Raw genomic sequence first — 20,829 nt, forward strand, 5'->3', positions numbered from 1 at the left:
TACATTTACGACATCAGAGATAACATTGTAGACCTGCACAAGGCTGGGATGGCCTACAGGACAATAGGCAAGCAGCTTGGTGAGAAGGCAACAACTGTTGGCGCAATTATTAGAAAATGGAAGAAGTTCAAGATGACGGTCAATCACCCTCGGTCTGGGGCTCCATGCAAGATCTCACCTCGTGGGCATCAATGATCATGAGGAAGGTGAGAGATCAGCCCAGAACTACACGGCAGGACCTGGTCAATGACCAGAGGTCTTTTCACAGTCGCCATGTCCAGAACAAAATCAAGGAAACGCACAGTATTATACAGTCATGATTGCAGGCAACTCCCTTCCATCTCATATAGCGCAACTGAACAGCAAACCTAGTTTCAAAATCCAATTAAAGCAACACCTCACGGCACAACGCCTCTCCCCCATGTGACCTACTTTTTGTGTGTATGTACTGACATGTATGTGTAACTGAGACGCACACACACACACAACTGTTTTTAAATGTATGTGAATTGTAGTCTTTTGTCTGTAATGTATTATTCGTTGTGTCGGACCCCAGTAAGACTACCTGTCGCCATTGGCATCAGCTAATGGTGATCCTAATCAAATAAAAAATCGAAATCTAACAGCACCTCCCCTCCCAAAAAAAACACTTACACCCTTGCCTTTCCTGCACTAACACTTGTCTTATCTTACTAGCACTGACTTTGCTGATAGTAGCTTTATTGAGGAAAAGTTGTATTTACTATGATTGTGATAAATGGTTGTCTCACCTAGCTACCTTAAGATGAATGCACTAACTGTTAGTCACTGGATAAGACCGTCTGCCAAATGACTAAAATGCAAATGTAAATCATTGTTACCATAATGTGGCACTATTGTCTAGTCTAAAATGCCCTCCATGTACCAGGATGTGGTTCGCTCACTGTAACCTTGCATTCATTACAGATTGAAAGTTGAGTATATGTCTGTCTACAAAATGATTAGTCTTTAGACCAAATTGATACTTACATTTTGTGTTGAAAATGCAGATACTGTTTGAATGAGTGAAATAGAAACCAGTCGCTGTCTGTCAAATCAGACAAAATACAAGTATATCAAATGATGTATGGTTACTCTGGCATGTCGGTATAATAATGTGCATGACATACTTGAGATCTGTAATAATCTATTGCATATTCAGAAAAAAAGCATAGTTCAAACTTTGAAACACTGGGACTAAATAATTTATCGAAGGCAAGACATGAGTCCATTTTAAATACCTGATGGTTGCTTAGTCTAATTACTGATTGACAAACCTTTCACTATGGAGTATCCAGCAACCATCTGTAACAAAATACAGCTGCTCCACCCTCTCAAAGAGCACTACATTATAGTCGAGGTCATTATAGGAATTTGAGAAGTTCCCTTTAAGTGAGGTGAATTCATGGGATTCCATCTTACCGTACATGCACACACACCCAACTCCTAGCCATCAGACTGGATAAACCAGTTACCACCATTCATAATTTAATCTACTGTGATAAATAATAGGCCTCAGACGAAGACAATGTGGAAATGTTTTATTAGAAAAGATTTCAGAAGAATGCACACAAAATGATTTGGTAGTTTTTATACTAAAGAGTCTTTGAGATGTATCAAAGCAGTTCAGAAAATAGACTGTTTGAAATGCAGTCAAGAGATCTGGTGGAAAATAAAGACAACAGCCACATCTGTAAATTCAAGGCACAGAATTTCAATGGTATTTATCAATTCTTTATTTCGCAGTCACTAAAAATCTAATCGCAACCTAAAAATCAAACAATGGTCAAGTAAATATATATTAAAACGCCTCATTTATCAGTAAGAAAAATATGTAAAGTAAACTTCCTTTCATCATACAATGTCGGTGTCCCAAATCCCCTATATAGTGCACTACTTTTGACCAGAGCCCTATATAGATAGGGTGCGATTTGGGACACAAAGGAGCCATCTTAATTCCAGACTCCTTACTTACGCAATACAAAGCTTCATTTCTTTAATGTAGCTTAGTGCAATGTACACAGCTCTGTCATCTTGACAATACGCATTTTCCATCTAACCGAGCAAGCACACGATTTCACGACGTTGCATTATTTTCAAAAGTAGTGTGTGCTCACCTTCATGAGTAAAGGTGCTGGTTTTTGAAGGCCACTTAAGAGTCAATTTTTTTAGATGGGGAGGGACTGGAGGTTTAGTACTGGAGCATGCAAAAACACTCAACTACCTGTCATTAACCTGAGAGTTATAATACCTATAGCTGATAACGGACAATGGATTGTTCAAGATATTTTCACCATTGTTGAGCCTTTAGACTCATGCCAAACGGTAGCCAAGTTCCTCAACTCCACAATGATTTCATCCATAGTTGAGTGCAGACTAGTTTAAATGAACCTCCTACTATGCAGTCGATACTTCAAAAATGTTAATTCTTAAACCCTTACCATGTACCTATGTGTTGTCTGTTGTTGCATGCCTTTCTTTGTTTGTGTAAATCCCTACTTTTTAATAAAATGTTAAGCAAATACATCCTATGGATGTGTTCTCAGCTCAACCACTAATGTAAATGCTTTCCCTTTTACTGTGGTTCAACTCTTAACAGTTACATAACTCCAATCCATTATTAAATGAGCACTTGAGGCTTATATATACACTGAACAAAAATATAAACGCAACATGTAAAGTGTTGGTCTCATGTTTCATGAGTTTAAATAAAAGATCCCAGAAATGTTCCATACGCACAAAAAGCTTATTTCTCTCAAATTTTGTGCACAAATTAGTTTACATCCCTGTTAGTGTGCATTTCTCCTTTGCCAAGATAATCCATCCACCTGACAGATGTGGCATATCAAGAAGCTGATTAAACAGCATGATCATTACACAGGTGCACCTTGTGCTGGGGACAATAAAAGTCCACTAAAATGTGCAGTTGTCACACAACACAATGCCTCAGATGACTAAAGTTGAGGAAGTGTGCAACTGAGGAGTATTTCTATCTGTAATAAAGCCCTTTTGTGGGGAAAAACTCATTCTGATTGGCTGGGCCTTGCTCCCAAGTGGGTCGGCCTATGCCCTCCCATGGCTGCGTCCCTGCCCAGTCATGTGAAATCTATAGTTTAGGGCCCAATTCATTTATTTCAATTGACTGATTTCCTTATATGAACTGTAACTCAGCAAAATCTTTGAAATTGTTGCATTTATATTTTTGTTCAGTAATATATATATATAAAAATAAGATCCCTTACCATATTTACTAGAAAAATAAATACATATGGTATTGCCTGTTTAAATACAGGCACGCTCTTATTCTAAGACGACATAATATCGTTATCAGCTTGGAAATATGAGTCCAGTCAATGGGTTTGTGTGGTTTATCGAAGGGATAAATGGGGTTCACCGCCCCTGTTCATCCCTCCAGCAGGGGGAACCAGTACTCAGGGTCTCAAGGACCATCAGAGCAGTGGAGATCTGGAGGGAGAAGTGGTTAGTCTAGTCCCCTTAAACTCAACTCTGGACCTCGAAGCCAGTTCCACTGCTTTTTTTTCCATTGTTCCCCTCTAATAACAGATGGCTTTAGACCTTGGACACCAGGTAGGTGCAATTAAGTATCAGGTAGAACAGAAAACCAGCAGGCTCCGGACCTCGTAGGGTAAGAGTTTAATACCCCCCGTCTAGTCTATGGGTGGTAAGGCCACATGTAGCAAGCCCCTTGTTTATTTATGGGAGGTGAGGGGGGGGATTCCCAAGGCTTGGGTCTCAGGATCTAAAGACGTGAACAGCCCGTACCACATACTGCCTGCAGATGGGGCACTCCTTCATCTGCTTACCACACTTGGTGCAGGTGACCATGTGGCCGCACTCCAGCAGGACACAGTCAATGGGAGAGTTCATGCAGATCTTACACAGGTTCTCCTCCTGGCCAGGGGTACCACTTGGGTCTGGGAGAAAGAAACAAGGGACAAAACACCATTACACACACATATCTCATTAAATATTAGCTTGTACTCAGTTGACCAAAGACAACTTGTTAACACTCAACCACCTGTCATTAATCTGAGAGCTATAATACTTATAGCTGATCATTGATTGTTCAAGACACTTTCACCATGGTTGAGCTATCACCACTGTCATGCCAAATGGATGAGATCAGTCTTTAAGAGTTCCAACGTTCATCATGGGGAGCTTTGTATTGCAGGAAGCACGGGGGGAGAAGAAACTCACCTGTGCCGTCATTTGTACTTGAAACTGGAGGAAACGGGAAAAAGAAAAGGAAAAAAGCATGTTAAAAACTTCCTTGAATTATGCAAAAAAAAAAATTTTATGCAATAATAAAACAAGAAATTCAAATTAAGAAATTCCCAGTTGTTTAACTAGATGTAAACCTTAGTAACAGTAAAACGGTTAATTTGAGAGATTTCATTTGTTGCATCAAGCCTTGAAATCAGACAAACAAATGCACGTGCCATATCATTAGACGCCTTTCCATATATTTTTTTTGAATTTGTGCAAATGACAAAGATATTGCGGTGCGGGTTGGGATAGCACTTTGCCATGGAGCCTGCAGTGTTGCTGCCTCGGTTGAAGTGGGTATCGGAGGGTCTAATAATTATGTATGTAATCTAATTAGCGCCTACCCCCTCAACGCGCAAATCGAGGGCTAAGGGTAAGGGACTGGTTTGGGATTCAGCAATTGTTATTGACATTCATTCACTGTGGCGGTGACTGCATGTACTGAATGTCCCATGTGACATCCCTAAATCTAGCCTCATACGAGACCTCCGTTACTGAATTGTAATAGGGTCTCACCGTATTCACTTGTTTGAGTACATTGTTTAAATTAAAGGAGAATTTAGCATTTTTACAACCAAATCTCTATTTTTTAAGTAAATGCATGTTATAGAAGGGCCCAGACACACAAAAAAAAAAACAACAACCAGCAATTCACTTATTCATCCTTGTTGTGCAGTACAGGGGGCTCTGAATAAACACGAACAAAACAAAAAAAAAAACACCCAAATACATCCTTTTAGAAACTGAAAAGTTCTCAGTATAGTGATGCAGGTCTTTAGATGTTGTACACATGAAATTGCGTCATTCCGAACTTTATCTGCAACGTTATATTATATTTTGTTGCGACTCGAGTGTTGTTTGTTGCGACTCGAGCGATACCTCTCCGTCTATTCTAGCAGCAGGCTACACATAGAATGGAACAGCTGGATAGGGGAAACAGCTTGAGTCACACAAAACGGACATCTAAAGACCGGCATCACTATACTGAGCGCATTGCCGTTTCTAAAAGGACGTATTTTGGTGTTTTTGGATCATTTGTTCATGTTTTTTCAGAGCCCCCTGTACTGCACAACAAGGATGAGGAAGTTAATCGCTGGTTAGGGTAAGTTTCTCAGAAACAAGTGAAATCGCAAAAAGTGTCTGGATAACATTTATATAAAAAATTTAGATTTGGTTGTAAAAAAGCAAACTTCTCCTTTAATTATCAGGTTTACCTGAGTGGCCAAGATGTTCCCTGACTTGGAAGGTATACCTCTACCATACACACCAATTCACAACCAGCTCAGAGGCCTTAAAATGCCCACCCTGAGATTGGAAGGTTGGGGGTTCAATCCCCACCCAAGTCAGACCCGATGTCTCTGCTTGGTATTTAGGATAAGTATTTGGGTTAAGGCCTTGCGATAGACTAGCCTCCAGTCCAGGGGGTGTACTTGTACATCAAGCTGTCTCACACTAGACACAGGATCCTGCCCCATGGGCCGTTCAGGCTCAGACATACAGTAGGTATTATTCACTAATTGATTGGGCAAGTGTTGGTGGTCATCCAGGTGTAAAATATCTCACAGGATTCAATTGGCTGCAACCTGGCTAAGTGAGTAAGCGAAAACAGTGAGCTTCTGTAATAGAAGTCCAAATAGATGTCTCATATTACAGTCCTCCTTTACATTTGAGTAATTTAGCACACACTCTTATCCAGAACAACTTACTATCTGGGGTGTATTTATTAGTGCACACCGTAGCAAACTGTTTTGCAACATACATTTTTTTTCAACAAAAACAAGAGTTACTTATTGGACAAATTCAGTTATGTCCCTCCCCGTTTCGTCCTGTTTGATTCCTAGTAAACACACCCCAATTCAACTATGATGCCGGTAGGGAAAACAACCATACATCACAATAATTTTTACCCAGATTCTGGAGCAACTTCTGGTCGTGGTAGAGACGGGTGACCCTCTCCATTAGCTCCCACTTCTCGCAGCAGCCCTTGTAGTTGACAAAGTTACGGGCCAGGATCTCCTTGAGCTGCCGGACGCTGAGGGCCTCGATGTCCTCCGCCGTGGCTAGGTCGGACAGCGACGCCCTACGGCCTGGCACCAGCACCTCCTCTGTGTCTGAGGACTGAGCAACAGCACAGCAAATCAGGGTTGCGTTCAATAGGGCACAATGTTGTGGAACGTTCGGATACATTGTGTTAAGGGCCTGCAAAACAGACATGCATTGATCTATAACTAACAAGTGCATCTAAGAGTAAGGTATCAAGTCAGCTCGATGACATTTTTAACAGCTATGTTCAGTACGTTGCACCCTTCTGAACGCGCCCCAGTACTTGATGATTGGCATAACATAGATAATCTGGTGAAAAAGGTTACAGGTTCATTAGAATGGAATGACACACATTTTCTAAGGTCAGATGTAAATCGTGAACAATCACATCACATTGACAGCCATCATGTTTGAATGTCAGAATGATTGATTAAAGGGATCCATACACTAACTGTGAACAGGGCCCATATTCATAAAGTGCTGATCTAGAGTCAGTTCTGCCTTCTTTTGAGACTTTTTACCCCTTTTACTCCCAATTTCGTGATATCCAATTGGTAATTACAGTCTTGTCCCATCACTGCAACTCCTGTAAGGACTCGGGAGAGGCGAAGGTCAAGCCATGAGTCCTCTGAAACACGACCCTGCCAAGCCGCACTGCTTCTTGACACACTGCTCGCTTGACCCGGAAGCCAATGTGTCGGAGGAAACGCCGTACAACTGGCGACCGTGTCAGCATGCATGTGCCTGGCTCGCCACAGGAGTCGCTAGAGCGCGATGGGACAAGGAAATCCCGGACAGCCAAACCCTCCCCTAACCCGGACGACGCTGGGCCAATTGTGCGTCGCCTCATGGGTCTCCCGGTCGCGGATCGAACGCGGGTCTGTATTGACGCCTCAAGCACAGCGATGCAGTGCCTTAGACCGCTGCGCCACTCTGGAGGCCCCAGTATTGCCCTTACAGAACATCATTAATAAGATTACATTGACGGGTGGAACTGATCCTAGACCTGAGACGCTTTATGAATACGGGCCTAGAACCTACGCCACAAGACAGATCTCAAAGAACCATAATCTCTAGGTCGACAACTTGTGTGTCATCGTGTGACAACACTAACTATCTTGTTTAGCTATCCCAACCCAAACTGTATTAAGAGGAACAGTGTCAGTCACATGGGTCTTTCACAGCCAGTGCGGGGAATGACAACACGCCACATTACATGCCAAAGCTGCTATCCATCAGTGGGGATAAGAATAGATTACTGCTCGGCTACAAGGGGAACATTCTGACAGACAGGTGAATAATGGGACACACCATGCAGACATGGGCAGCGAGCCATCGAACAACAAAACACTGCTTTACATTGGGACTCTGTCTGAGCACAATGGCACTGGAGGGTCTAAAACAGTCCCTAGCCTGATCTCCTACGGTATGATTAAACTAAATATATTGATTAGGCTCCTACGGCAAAAAGTAAGCCAGACTCTAAAATAAACGCAAATCTACGTAGATACTGAGTACTCCTTTTTGTTTATTATCCTGGATAAGGAAAACCTTTTTTTCAAATTGATAATTTTATTTTTCAACCAATGATTGAAAAATAGATGCAGTGCATTCGGAAAGTATTCAGACCCCTTGACTTTTTCCACATTGTTACGTCACAGCCTTACTCAAAAATTGATAAAAATTGTTTTTGCCAGTCTTAGGTTCAAACACTCCTGCAAGGCATGGTTAATGTTGAGATAGCCTCCTAGCCAAGTGTAAACCCCTCTGCGCTAGTGGATGCTTATTAGTGTATATTTGCTCTTTTGTATACATTTAAATATTTGGACACTATGATTGAGTGAATCTATGACAGTGCCCATGTCACTTGTTTTGCTCTGCAGCCCTTGCCTACCAAGAGGACCACAATGGAAACAAGTCTTTAGACTATGTGTTTATAATCCTCAGCAATTTTGGTATATGTATCTGTTGCCTGGTGTAACATTTTAATGTATTTTAAAATAAAATCAAGTGCTGATCTAAAATCCGCTATTGTTTTGTCATTTAGAGTAATGAATCTGGGGGCACTTTTTTTTTTCTCACATATACATATACACACCCACATACATACATATACACATACACACCCACATACATACATATCCTTTAAAAATATATATATATTCCCCTTTATTACTTTCCAACCCCGCCACCCTTTCCCCACTTGGAGTAAACTAGTGAACAACAACGCCTAGGCCTCTACTTCCAGCACATACCCACTATCTACATTTTATGGACACAGTCAATTTTACAATAATTACATTTTGTTTGTTCTTTCTCCTGAACTTCTTCTACTCTCAACCTCTCCGATCATTTTCATGATGTCCATCCGGTTTGCTTCTATATGCCATATCTTTCTAACTGTGCTCCTTCACAAAAGCTCCCAACCTACAACCCATACACTTATTATGGACACAGCGTGCCTACATTATTAGTTATCTTGTTATTGTTTGTTGTTAGTTGTTATTAGTCCCATCCTTCAATTCCATTCAACACCACCCATCTATCTTTTAACACCATCCATATAGGATTTCTATTTGCCATATATATTTCAACTGTACTGTGATGTCTTACAAAAGTTCTGAACCTTTCTATTCTCATTGTTTCTACAGATTGTGAATTGAAAATAAACATTTTTGCTAATAGTATTATGTTATTGATCAATTGACTATGACTTTTCAGATCACCCAGTAGCACTCTTGCTCTGAGAGGCTTTATGAATACAGGCCCAGAGCCAAGGAGAGGAAGCCCATCGCTGCTATAGTGGTACCATGGCTAGGGCCAAGAGTTTTTCTTCACCAAGTGACCCGACCAGGAACAACTCCTGGCCCTAACAATTGCAACGCTTTCAAGATCAGGGTCAGGCTGTAGTACCTGCGGCTCTGTGTCTCCCTCAGTGTCCAGTGGCTCCTCAGGACCCAACACAGACAGGGTCTATGAGCAAAAACCCACCATACACCACATTAGCGAGCTATAGTTAGCCATGCTCTAACTGGAGGGGCCATACAGAAGGTTAGTTATCCATTCACAAGCTATTGCTACATAACACAAAAGGTGAGGTGATGGACAAAATGGTAAATGAATGTATGACAGAAACAGGGGTAAGTCATGTGTGGTATGGTGGGTTCGGGCCTCACCTGACTGTCCTCCTGAGTGGGTGGCGGCTGTGAAGGGACATGGTCTGTGGAGGTGGAGTCGGGGTGTGTGGAGGGTGTGGTGGTGGGGTCTGGAGGAGGAGTTGTCTCATGCTGGGTGGCGGTCTGTGTTTGGGTCAGAGGGTTTACCATTGGGTCAGAGGGTGACTGTGTCTGCTGTCCCAGGACCAGCTCCACCAGTTCCTCTTTCTCACGGCACATCTGCGTTGAGACCTCGTGCAGGTGGAGGTAGTCGCGCAGGTCCTTCACCTTGAGCTTCATCAGCTCGGTGCGCTCAAAATGCGTGCCGTGGAACCGCTGGCAGGTGTGGCAGAGGCGCGGCCGGGGCTCAAGCTGGGCCGAACACCTGCCGCAGTAGTTCTTCTTGCAGTCCACGCAGACATGCTGCAGGGAGATAGGAGACCGACACACAATGATTATCAATCGTGTCTGCTAGCTTATTTTCCCTCCCTGGCCATAACAATTCCCAACTTTCACAAAAAGTTATATATACAGTGGGGAAAAAAAGTATTTAGTCAGCCACCAATTGTGTATGTTCTCCCACTTAAAAAGATGAGAGAGGCCTGTAATTTTCATCATAGGTACAAGTCAACTATGACAGACAAAATGAGGAAAAAAAATCCAGAAAATCACATTGTAGGATTTTTTATGAATTTATTTGCAAATTATGGTGGAAAATAAGTATTTGGTCAATAACAAAAGTTTCTCAATACTTTGTTATATACCCCTTGTTGGCAATGACACAGGTCAAACGTTTTCTGTAAGTCTTCACAAGGTTTTCACACACTGTTGCTGGTATTTTGGCCCATTCCTCCATGCAGATCTCCTCTAGAGTAGTGATGTTTTGGGGCTGTCGCTGGGCAACACGGACTTTCAACTCCCTCCAAAGATTTTCTATGGGGTTGAGATCTGGAGACTAGCTAGGCCACTCCAGGACCTTGAAATGCTTCTTACGAAGCCACTCCTTCGTTGCCCGGGCGGTGTGTTTGGGATCATTGTCATGCTGAAAGACCCAGCCACGTTTCATCTTCAATGCCCTTGCTGATGGAAGGAGATTTTCACTCAAAATCTCACGATACATGGCCCCATTCATTCTTTCCTTTACACGGATCAGTCGTCCTGGCCCCTTTGCAGAAAAACAGCCCCAAAGCATGATGTTTCCACCCCCATGCTTCACAGTAGGTATGGTGTTCTTTGGATGCAACTCAGCATTCTTTGTCCTCCAAACACGATGAGTTGAGTTTTTACCAAAAAGTTATATTTTGGTTTCATCTGACCATATGACATTCTCCCAATGATCTTCTGGATCATCCAAATGCACTCTAGCAAACTTCAGACGGGCCTGGACATGTACTGGCTTAAGCAGGGGGAAATGTCTTGCACTGCAGGATTTGCGTCCCTAGCGGCGTAGTGTGTTACTGATTGTAGGCTTTGTTACTTTGGTCCCAGCTCTCTGCAGGTCATTCACTACGTCCCCCCGTGTGGTTCTGGGATATTTTCTCACCATTCTCGTGATCATTTTGACCCCACGGGGTGAGATCTTGCGTGGAGCCCCAGATCGAGGGAGATTATCAAATCAAATCAAATCAAATTTTATTGGTCACATGCGCCGAATACAACAGGTGCAGACATTACAGTGAAATGCTTACTTACAGTGGTCTTGTATGTCTTCCATTTCCTAATAATTGCTCCCACAGTTGATTTCTTCAAACCAAGCTGCTTACCTATTGCAGATTCAGTCTTCCCAGCCTGGTGCAGGTCTACAATTTTGTTTCTGGTGCCCTTTGACAGCTCTTTGGTCTTGGCCATAGTGGAGTTTGGAGTGTGACTGTTTGAGGTTGTGGACAGGTGTCTTTTATACTGATAACAAGCTCAAACAGGTGCAATTAATACCGGTAACGAGTGGAGGACAGAGGAGCCTCTTAAAGAAGAAGTTACAGGTCTGTGAGAGCCAGAAATCTTGCTTGTTTGTAGGTGACCAAATACTTATTTTCCACCATAATTTGCAAATAAATTCATTAAAAATCCTACAATGTGATTTTCTGGATTTTTTTTTCTCAATTTGTCTGTCATAGTTGACGTGTACCTATGATGAAAATTACAGGCCTCTCATCTTTTTAAGTGGGAAAACTTGCACAATTGGTGGCTGACTAAATACTTTTTTTCCCCACTGTAGGGACCAAAATAGTTCCTTTTAAAACTTGTCCCAGATTATGCTCCAACTCTAGCTTTAACCCGACACTGACAGCGTAACGCCTAGATATAGAAAACCAAGAAGCAGAAATGCTCTTGTTCAAATCTTGCCCTGAGGCTGGTTCAGGTACAGAAAAGTACATCACCATTGCATTAGGTTCACCCTTTTCATGCCTCTAGTAGATAATGGAGGAATTGAAGGGTGTAGGAAAAGCTAAGCGCTGGATACTCAGTCAGCCTTGAGGTCTGGCGTATTGCTGGTTCTCTTTTCTCTGCAAGCTATCCATTCCTGTAGACTTCCAGTCATTGCGCTAACGCTAGTTAGCATTGGCTCACGAAACAACCTCTTAACTTCATTCATACTGGACAGAGACATAAAAATGGTATCCATGAGTTCACCTGACTCTGGGTAGGTAGAAATTGCCAGAATCTTGCAATATCCCTTTAATCAATGTTGATACATTTCTAATTGGCCAGGTCTGAATCAACCACTGATTAGAGAGGAAGGATAAAAAACCTGCAGTGCTACATATCTCAATGCCTGGATTTGGGAAAAGGTGGGCTAAGAGGGTTTTAGGTACCTTTCTGGCTAGGGTGACGAAGCGGCTTCCGCAGGCTTTGCACGTGTGGTCCGGGAGTGGGGGCGACGGGTAGCTGCTGTAGCCTGAGTTAGTATAGGCCTGGTGACGCGTGCTGCTGTTGCTCTCCTCCACCGTGGCAGTGTCCAGACATAACCAGTTACAGCAGGACGCCCACATGCTCCACACCTGGAAACACGACGACTCTTAGACGGGCACCCCACCTGGGGACACACGTGTTAAGATGGATAGAGTGGGTTAGTGAAGACAGACCACAAACTAAAGAGTTTGGGGGAGAAAAATAAAGAGTGTAGTACATTTACATTTTAGTCATTTAGCAGACGCTCTTATCCAGAGCAGGTGTTGAATGGGTAAGATCAGGAACAGAGTGAGTAGTGAGTGACTAAAGAGGCAGGGTATGAGTGGGACAAACTTGAGAGCAATTTGAAGGGCATGAGCAAGGGCTGTGGTGATGCAGTGGAGAAATAGCTGTAGGAGAGGTTGAAGAGGTAGGCTAGGCTATAAGAAAAACAACTGAAGTGCTGATGTTACAGTGCAGTGGTGGTATTATGTTCGGACGTCCAACGTCGTATAGGGCTCAATCAATGACACTGGAATTGCAATTGAAATGAGAGATCAGCAGTGAACGGCGGTGGCCTCAAACTTTTGTCAGTAAGGAGAGCAGGTAGCTGGCTTTTAGCTACTAGAAGTAGGGCTCCCATCATTAATTCAGAGCTTGTTTGCAGTCAGAGCTGCAGGAGCACAGGCTGGCGACAAGGTTCTTGATGGAGTGATATCCTATCTCCCAAACGTGAACAGAGGAAGCCGAACTGCAGTCTCCACTCCAGGACCCAAAGCATTCAAGAGTCAAATAAAATAAAATTGTTTACGAAGTGTGATGAATACAACATGTGTAGACTAACAGTGAAATGCTTACTTACGGGCCCCTACTAACAACGCAGAGATATCTTTTTTGAAATAATAGAAATGTAAAACACGTAATAATAAAATACACAACGAGTAACGATAACTTGGCTAACGGGGTACCAGTACCGAGTCAATGTGCAGGGGTACGAGGTAATTGAGGTAGATATGTACATAACTAGGAATTAAGTGACAGTTAATAAACAGTAGCAGCAGCATATGTGATGAGTCAAAAGTGCAAAAAGGGTCAATGCAGATAATCCGGGTAGCTATTTGGTTAACTATTTAACTAACTGATTAGCAGTCTTATTGCTTGGGGGTAGAAGCTGTTCGGGGGGGGGACACGTCGTAGTAAACAATCTGTCACGCAGCCTCTCATGCACAAACCATGCGATTAGAGTCTTATCATTAAACGACAATGTGAAATCATCTTACCAATGCAAATAAATAAATCATAAAGCATTACAAATGCCATGATGATCTGGACGAGACTGCCGAATCAAGGCAAAGTTAAGAATCTCTGAATTAAGTTAGTTAAATGTAGTAATGAATAAATGGACTACATTTCTTTAAAATTGACAATTCTGTGAACCGTCTTGGGTACGTTTTAAATTGACACAATAACTGTTAGCCAAGGTGTCAGCTAGAGATGACATGCAGGAGCTTGCAGGGATTTGAAGTCTTGCATGATGTCTACGTTGATGCTAATTAGCATTTTCGAATCAGGGTAAATAGAGGAGCCGAATATATTGATAAAAGTAACCTTGTCCGAGAGAGATTTACATGGTAATCAAAACGTCACGCCAGGGTAAGCCTACACAAAACACAGCCCTTATTTTAAGTGTTTCTAAACTCTCCTATGGGAAAAATGATTGGAACCATTTCCCTGTTTGACCGCTAGGTTTATGGGTATTATGACACCTCCACTGTGGGGATCTATAGGAAAAGGTAGGTAATTTGGCTTGTTACCCGGCTGTGCGCTGCCCTGTTGTGCACTGCCTGACTCCGGCGGTGCCCGTCATGTTCAAATAGGCTTAACTATCGTCTGTAAATAAATAATATATATATATATATATATATATATATATATTAGGCCATATACCACAAAACCCAGAGGTGCCTTATTACTATTATCAACTGGTTAGCAACGTAATTAGAAGAGTTAAAAGTAATTTGTTGTCATACCCGTGTCTTTCAGCCAATCAACATTTAGGGCGCGAACCACCGGTTTATAATATTAATTATAGTCCAAAAGGTCAAACAAATCCTAGATCAGCACTCCTACACTAAGACACTTTATAAATACATACAGGCCCAGGTCTTACAGCATGTAAGGGGAGGTCTACTAACTAGGCTTAGGCTACACCCTCAATCTCTCATGAATTGACGATAAGATTGATCAGTTTTCAATCCAGTCAGTTCAGTAAGCAGCCACAATTGAAATTCAGGAGTTGCACAACCTCATAGAAATAGTAAACATGTCTTCGACCACTGCAGGGCCAATTCTCAGTCACGTGTTTATGCTCTGGGTCCCCTGTGGTAGGTAACCTGTGCAACTCAATAATAGCTAGGCTACACACAAACACACTGCCATAGAGACCAAAACAAGACAGACCTAACAGCACCTACCAAACTGCGAGGCAGATCCACATCAACAGCTGCTGCTAAGGAAATGCCTGCCACCAGATTGCATCAAGTGGAGCACAGCTGAGGGAAAAGTGACTGGGTGCCTCAGGCATCCAGAGGCCAACTGCAAAGGTTTCACACCTGAATGTAGTGAAGAGTTAAGGAAGCCTAGTTGTACAAACAATAAATCACTTGTAAAACTAACTTTAGTCTGACCATGTCCATGCAATGTTTAGTTTTTTTATTGATAATAACACAAATAGTGAAAGACAGCTGTCCCACCCCTCATTCTAAAGTAGTAGCCTACAGGCTAACATGCTGAATACAGCGTTGTGTGCGCTGCAAAATAAATGTACACATACATGTTATTCAATCATTTCATCCAAACTGCTCGCGTCTGCAGGCGCTAAAATAGAACTTGGTTCTATTTTTAATGCTTGACGCGATGCAAGTCCTACCTCTCCCATCTCCTGATTGGTTTTTAGGAGGATATATCCACGTGGGTGATTGAAAGATGAACTGAGGTCCACACTCCAGTCGGTGGTGGTAACGCACCTTAAAGTTGGTTGCCAACCGCCATATAAAGTCCACAAAAGAAGACGACAAAGGGGGAGAGATTACTAGAACCTAACTAGGTTTCCCCTTTTATCTGTGGATTAATTGTCAGAGCAGAGAACACGATTTTGTTACTCAAAACGGGTCCAAATTCTACAAAGATCCAGAATAAAAGGACCTTGTGCATTTCAGGTAAAATAACAACCCAATGTTTATATCCCAGGATAAATTAGCTAGCAACAGCAAGCTAGCTAAATGGCCTTTAAAGTTTCATGTGTTTCGACCTGTCCCCAAATTAATATAGTTGGTTCAGAGTTCGTTTTGATATTTCAACCTGTGTGTCCTGATCGTGTCTGTTAATGGACAAACATGCTGACCACATCACCCGCGTCGCGTGTACACATACATGTTATTCAATCATTGCACCCACACTGCTCACGCGAGTCTGTGTAGCCAGGCACTAAAATAGCACTTGGTTCTATTTGTGACGCTTGACATGCTGCAAGTCCTGCCTCTCCCATCTCCTCATTGTTTTTAGGAGCATATACCCACATGGGTGATTGAAAGATGAATTTACATGCTGACCAGACCTCTCCGTGCTTGCCATTGCGCACATGTGGATTTTGTCCACCCACACCAGACACGATCAGGACACGCAGGTTGAAATATCAAAATGAACTCTGAACCAACTATATTAATTTGGGTACAGGTCGAAAAGCATTAAACATGTATGGCAATTTAACTAGCTTGGTGTTGCGAGCTAATTTGTCCTGGGATATAAACATTGGGTTGTTATTTTACCTGAAATGGACAAGGTCCTCTACTCCAACAATTAATCCACAGGGTAAACAGAGTTCGTTTCTAGTAATCTCTCCTTCAGGCTTCTTCGGACTTTATATGGCGGTTGGCAACCAACTTTAAGGTGCATTACCACCACCAAAACAGCTAAATACTCCATCTAAACGTGAATCGTTTCTCAGTTGCGATACGGTTCTAAAAACATAAAGCCCATTACTTTCATATCACATCAAAATAATTTCACAAATGCAAAATAGACACTCACTGTACTTTGTTTTAATCGGCTTTATCACAGTTGCTGCCGACAGTATTTTTCAGTGACTACACATTTCTGGCATTCTAGATACCTAACTAGCACAGGTAACGTTAGTCCCTCTTTCTTCCAAACACGCGCTGTAACACGGATATTTGGCCGTGTGGGAATACTAACCATATAAAAAGGTGTGTATCAATTTAACGTTTTTTGAAACATTTTCTCGCAGAAAGATAAGGTAGTTATGCTTCCAAAACCGTACCGCAAGCGATGCGCGTTAATGTTCAGACCGAGCGTCGGGGCTCTTAACAAAACTTCATAGTAGAAGACGCCTTCGTCTAATGACAATTACTTGTGTAATGTAATGGAACTGAGAGGCCAGGGTAGACTTCTCAAAATCCGCACAGCAAGTTTGTCTCAATAGTCAGTTTACGTGTCCCGTTTTTTATATACCTAGTTAGGTTTAGTGGACACTTTAATTAAAAAATGTTTAACTTACATTACTGTGTCAGAAATAACTACAGGGTCGCAAAGTCCAAAACAACAAAGGCATACAGTAATAAGCTCCACAACCAATATAGCCACCCATATGTAGTTAACGTTAGCCACGACACAGTTAAAGTTAGACTCGAAATCAATGTACCTATTTTCATAATACGTTTTGCATTCATCTGCTGTTGTCAGTCATTTGGTTCACTACCTTGCGTTAGCAATACATTTGAGTTGTTCAGATACTAGCGAACGCATAACATTTGCCCATAATAGCTGGCTAGCAAACTAACGTTAGTAACTAACCAGCTGCTGCTAACTTTAAAAGTCTTTATCGAGTTGAAATTATCGACATAGCTACCTCGACACGAAGCCCGTGGTCGTGAGACGCGTGCTAGAAGCAGCTGGCATGAAGCTCGCTTGCTGTTGGATGACTTTTGTGGGGCTAATGTTCTCCGACATTCACAAAATGACAAGGAATAAATCGAAGTTAGTTTTTGAAGTGAAACAGGAAGAAAGTGCTTCTAGCCAGTGACACTCCCCCGGCCAGTTTCAATCGCCCCAGAGAGTTGCTGATGCGGGTGCACGTACATTTAGAATCATTGCTAGTTGAAGAGGTTGAATGCAGACACACGCACGAAAATTTTCTTCTTCTTCAATGAGGTTTAACGGCGGTTGGCATCCAATTTGTTGCATTACCGCCACCTATTAGACTGGAGTACAACTCCCTTATCTTTTCTTGAAAAATAAAATAAAACAAATAAATATCCTACCATCTAACACTACACTCACAACTTCAGACCTACTACTAATAATTAACCCCACCTTTCTCCACTATTTAAATATACTCACTCCTACCTCATGCCCTCAACCTGAAATGATGGGACATCACCACTTAACACTCACTGTAACTCTTCTGCTGTCAGGTCTCGCACACCCAAATATCTCTCTGCAGCTGCCACCACAACCTCAATTTTCTTCGATTTGCGTTCCATCCTTGCAGTACAATTAATAACCATTGCTATAAACGCTAAAAACCCAATCTTACTGAAACATATATCACTTGCTTGCCTATCTCACTGTACTGGTATATATCTCCTACTCTCACCACTCCCCCCCCCCCCCCCCACTTGACCCCTCTTCCTCTACTTTCTTCACTGCCTCCGCATATGACAACTTCTTCTCTACTCTGACCCTGGAAACCTTAACCTGCTTCTCTCGCACTGGACATGTCTGATCCCCAGCCCCATGGCCACCCCTACAATTAGCACACACCACCACTTTCCCCACTGCTTCACACTCCTTAGTCTCATGCCCTTCTGCACACTTCTCACACCTTGGAATCTCCCTCCTACATACTGCTGCCACATGCCCATAAGTTTGACACCTGTAACATCGTAACGTACTCGGCACATACGCTCACACAGGATAACTTATACACTGCTCAAAAAAATAAAGGGAACACTAAAATAACACATCCTTGATCTGAATGAATGAAATAATCTTATTAAATACTTTTTTCTTTACATAGTTGAATGTGCTGACAACAAAACACACAAACATTATCAATGGAAATCAAATGTATCAACCCATGGAGGTCTGGATTTGGAGTCACCCTCAAAATTAAAGTGGAAAACCACACTACAGGCTGATCCAACTTTGATGTAATGTCCTTAAAACAAGTCAAAATGAGGCTCAGTAGTGTGTGTGGCCTCCACGTGCCTGTATGACCTCCCTACAATGCCTGGGCATGCTCCTGATGAGGTGGCGGATGGTGTCCTGAGGGATCTCCTCCCAGACCTGGACTAAAGCATCCGCCAACTCCTGGACAGTCTGCGGTGCAACGTGGCGTTGGTGGATGGAGCGAGACATGATGTCCCAGATGTGCTCAATTGGATTCAGGTCTGGGGAACGGGCGGGCCAGTCCATAGCATCAATGCCTTCCTCTTGCAGGAACTGCTGACACACTCCAGCCACATGAGGTCTAGCATTGTCTTGCATTAGGAGGAACCCAGGGCCAACCGCACCAGCATATGGTCTCACAAGGGGTCTGAGGATCTCATCTCGGTACCTAATGGCAGTCAGGCTACCTCTGGCGAGCACATGGAGGGCTGTGCGGCCCCCCAAAGAAATGCCACCCCACACCATGACTGACCCACCGCCAAACCGGTCATGCTGGAGAATGCAGCAGGCAGCAGAACGTTCTCCACGGCGTCTCCAGACTCTGTCATATCTGTCACATGTGCTCAGTGTGAACCTGCTTCATCTGTGAAGAGCACAGGGCGCCAGTGGCGAATTTGCCAATCTTGGTGTTCTCTGGCAAATGCCAAACGTCCTGCACGGTGTTGGGCTGTAAGCACAACCCCCACCTGTGGACGTCAGGCCCTCATTACCACCCTCATGGAGTCTGTTTCTGACCATTTGAGCAGACACATGCACATTTGTGTCCTGCTGGAGGTCATTTTGCAGGGCTCTGGCAGTGCTCCTCCTGCTCCTCCTTGCACAAAGGCGGAGGTAGCAGACTTGCTGCTGGGTTGTTGCCCTCCTACGGCCTCCTCCACGTCTCCTGATGTACTGGCCTGTCTCCTGGTAGCGCCTCCATGCTCTGGACACTACGCTGACAGACACAGCAAACCTTCTTGCCACAGCTCGCATTGATGTGCCATCCTGGATGAGCTGCACTACCTGAGCCACATGTGTGGGTTGTAGACTCCGTCTCATGCTACCACTAGAGTGAAAGCACCGCCAGCATTCAAAAGTGACCAAAACATCAGCCAGGAAGCATAGGAACTGAGAAGTGGTCTGTGGTCACCACCTGCAAAACCAGTCCTTTATTGGGAGGTGTCTTGCTAATTGCCTATAATTTCCACCTGTTGTCTATTCCATTTGCACAACAGCATGTGACATTTATTGTCAATCAGTGTTGCTTCCTAAGTGGACAGTTTGATTTCACAGAAGTGTGATTGACTTGGAGTTACAGTGAGGGAAAAAAGTATTTGATCCCCTGCTGATTTTGTATGTTTGCCCACTGACAAAGAAATGATCTGTCTATCATTTTAATGGTAGGTTTATTTGAACAGTGAGAGACAGAATAACAACAACAAAATCCAGAAAAACGCATGTCAAAAATGTTATAAATTGAGTTGCATTTTAATGAGGGAAATAAGTATTTGACCCCCTCTCAATCAGAAAGATTTCTGGCTCCCAGGTGTCATTTATACAGGTAACGAGCTGAGATTAGGAGCACACTCTTAAAGCGAGTGCTCCTAATCTCAGCTTGTTACCTGTATAAAAGACACCTGTCCACAGAAGCAATCAATCAATCAGATTCCAAACTCTCCACCATGGCCAAGACCAAAGAGCTCTCCAAGGATGTCAGGGACAAGATTGTAGACCTACACAAGGCTGGAATGGGCTACAAGACCATCGCCAAGCAGCTTGGTGAGAAGGTGACAACAGTTGGCGCGATTATTCGCAAATGGAAGAAACACAAAATAACTGTCAATCTCCCTTGGCCTGGAGCTCCATGCAAGATCTCACCTCGTGGATTTGCAATGATCATGAGAACGGTGAGGAATCAGCCCAGAACTACACGGGAGCATCTTGTCAATGATCTCAAGGCAGCTGGGACCATAGTCACCAAGAAAACAATTGGTAACACACTACGCCGTGAAGGACTGAAATCCTGCAGCGCCCGCAAGGTCCCCCTGCTCAAGAAAGCACATATACAGGCCCGTCTGAAGTTTGCCAATGAACATCTGAATGATTCAGAGGAGAACTGGGTGAATGTGTTGTGGTCAGATGAGACCAAAATCGAGCTCTTTGGCATCAACTCAACTCGCCGTGTTTAGAGGAGGAGGAATGCTGCCTA

At 43.1% G+C, this 20,829-nt stretch overlaps 1 protein-coding gene across 2 annotated transcripts; it reads right to left on the bottom strand.

The window, feature by feature from the left end:
- Nucleotides 1-1,544: 1,544 nt before the first annotated feature.
- On the bottom strand, nucleotides 1,545-17,497 carry LOC311106025 (E3 ubiquitin-protein ligase rififylin-like). Of its 2 annotated transcripts, XM_084148295.1 has the most exons (8): nucleotides 15,226-15,500; nucleotides 14,867-15,004; nucleotides 12,317-12,537; nucleotides 9,525-9,926; nucleotides 9,262-9,321; nucleotides 6,213-6,423; nucleotides 4,237-4,260; nucleotides 1,545-3,953 (listed from the first exon to the last, which is right to left on the bottom strand). In XM_084148295.1, the coding sequence occupies exons 3-8, from the start codon at nucleotides 12,491-12,493 to the stop codon at nucleotides 3,772-3,774; spliced, it is 1,056 nt and encodes a 351-aa protein (XP_084004421.1). In that variant the 5' UTR covers nucleotides 12,494-12,537; nucleotides 14,867-15,004; nucleotides 15,226-15,500; the 3' UTR covers nucleotides 1,545-3,771. The 2 variants fall into 2 exon arrangements, with proteins under 2 accessions (XP_084004421.1, XP_084004422.1); XM_084148296.1 differs by lacking the exons at nucleotides 9,262-9,321; nucleotides 14,867-15,004; nucleotides 15,226-15,500 and adding an exon at nucleotides 17,320-17,497.
- Nucleotides 17,498-20,829: the final 3,332 nt, after the last annotated feature.

The sequence above is a fragment of the Coregonus lavaretus genome (assembly GCF_964263955.1).
Source record: "Coregonus lavaretus genome assembly, chromosome: 30".
Classification (NCBI taxonomy): domain Eukaryota; kingdom Metazoa; phylum Chordata; class Actinopteri; order Salmoniformes; family Salmonidae; genus Coregonus; species Coregonus lavaretus.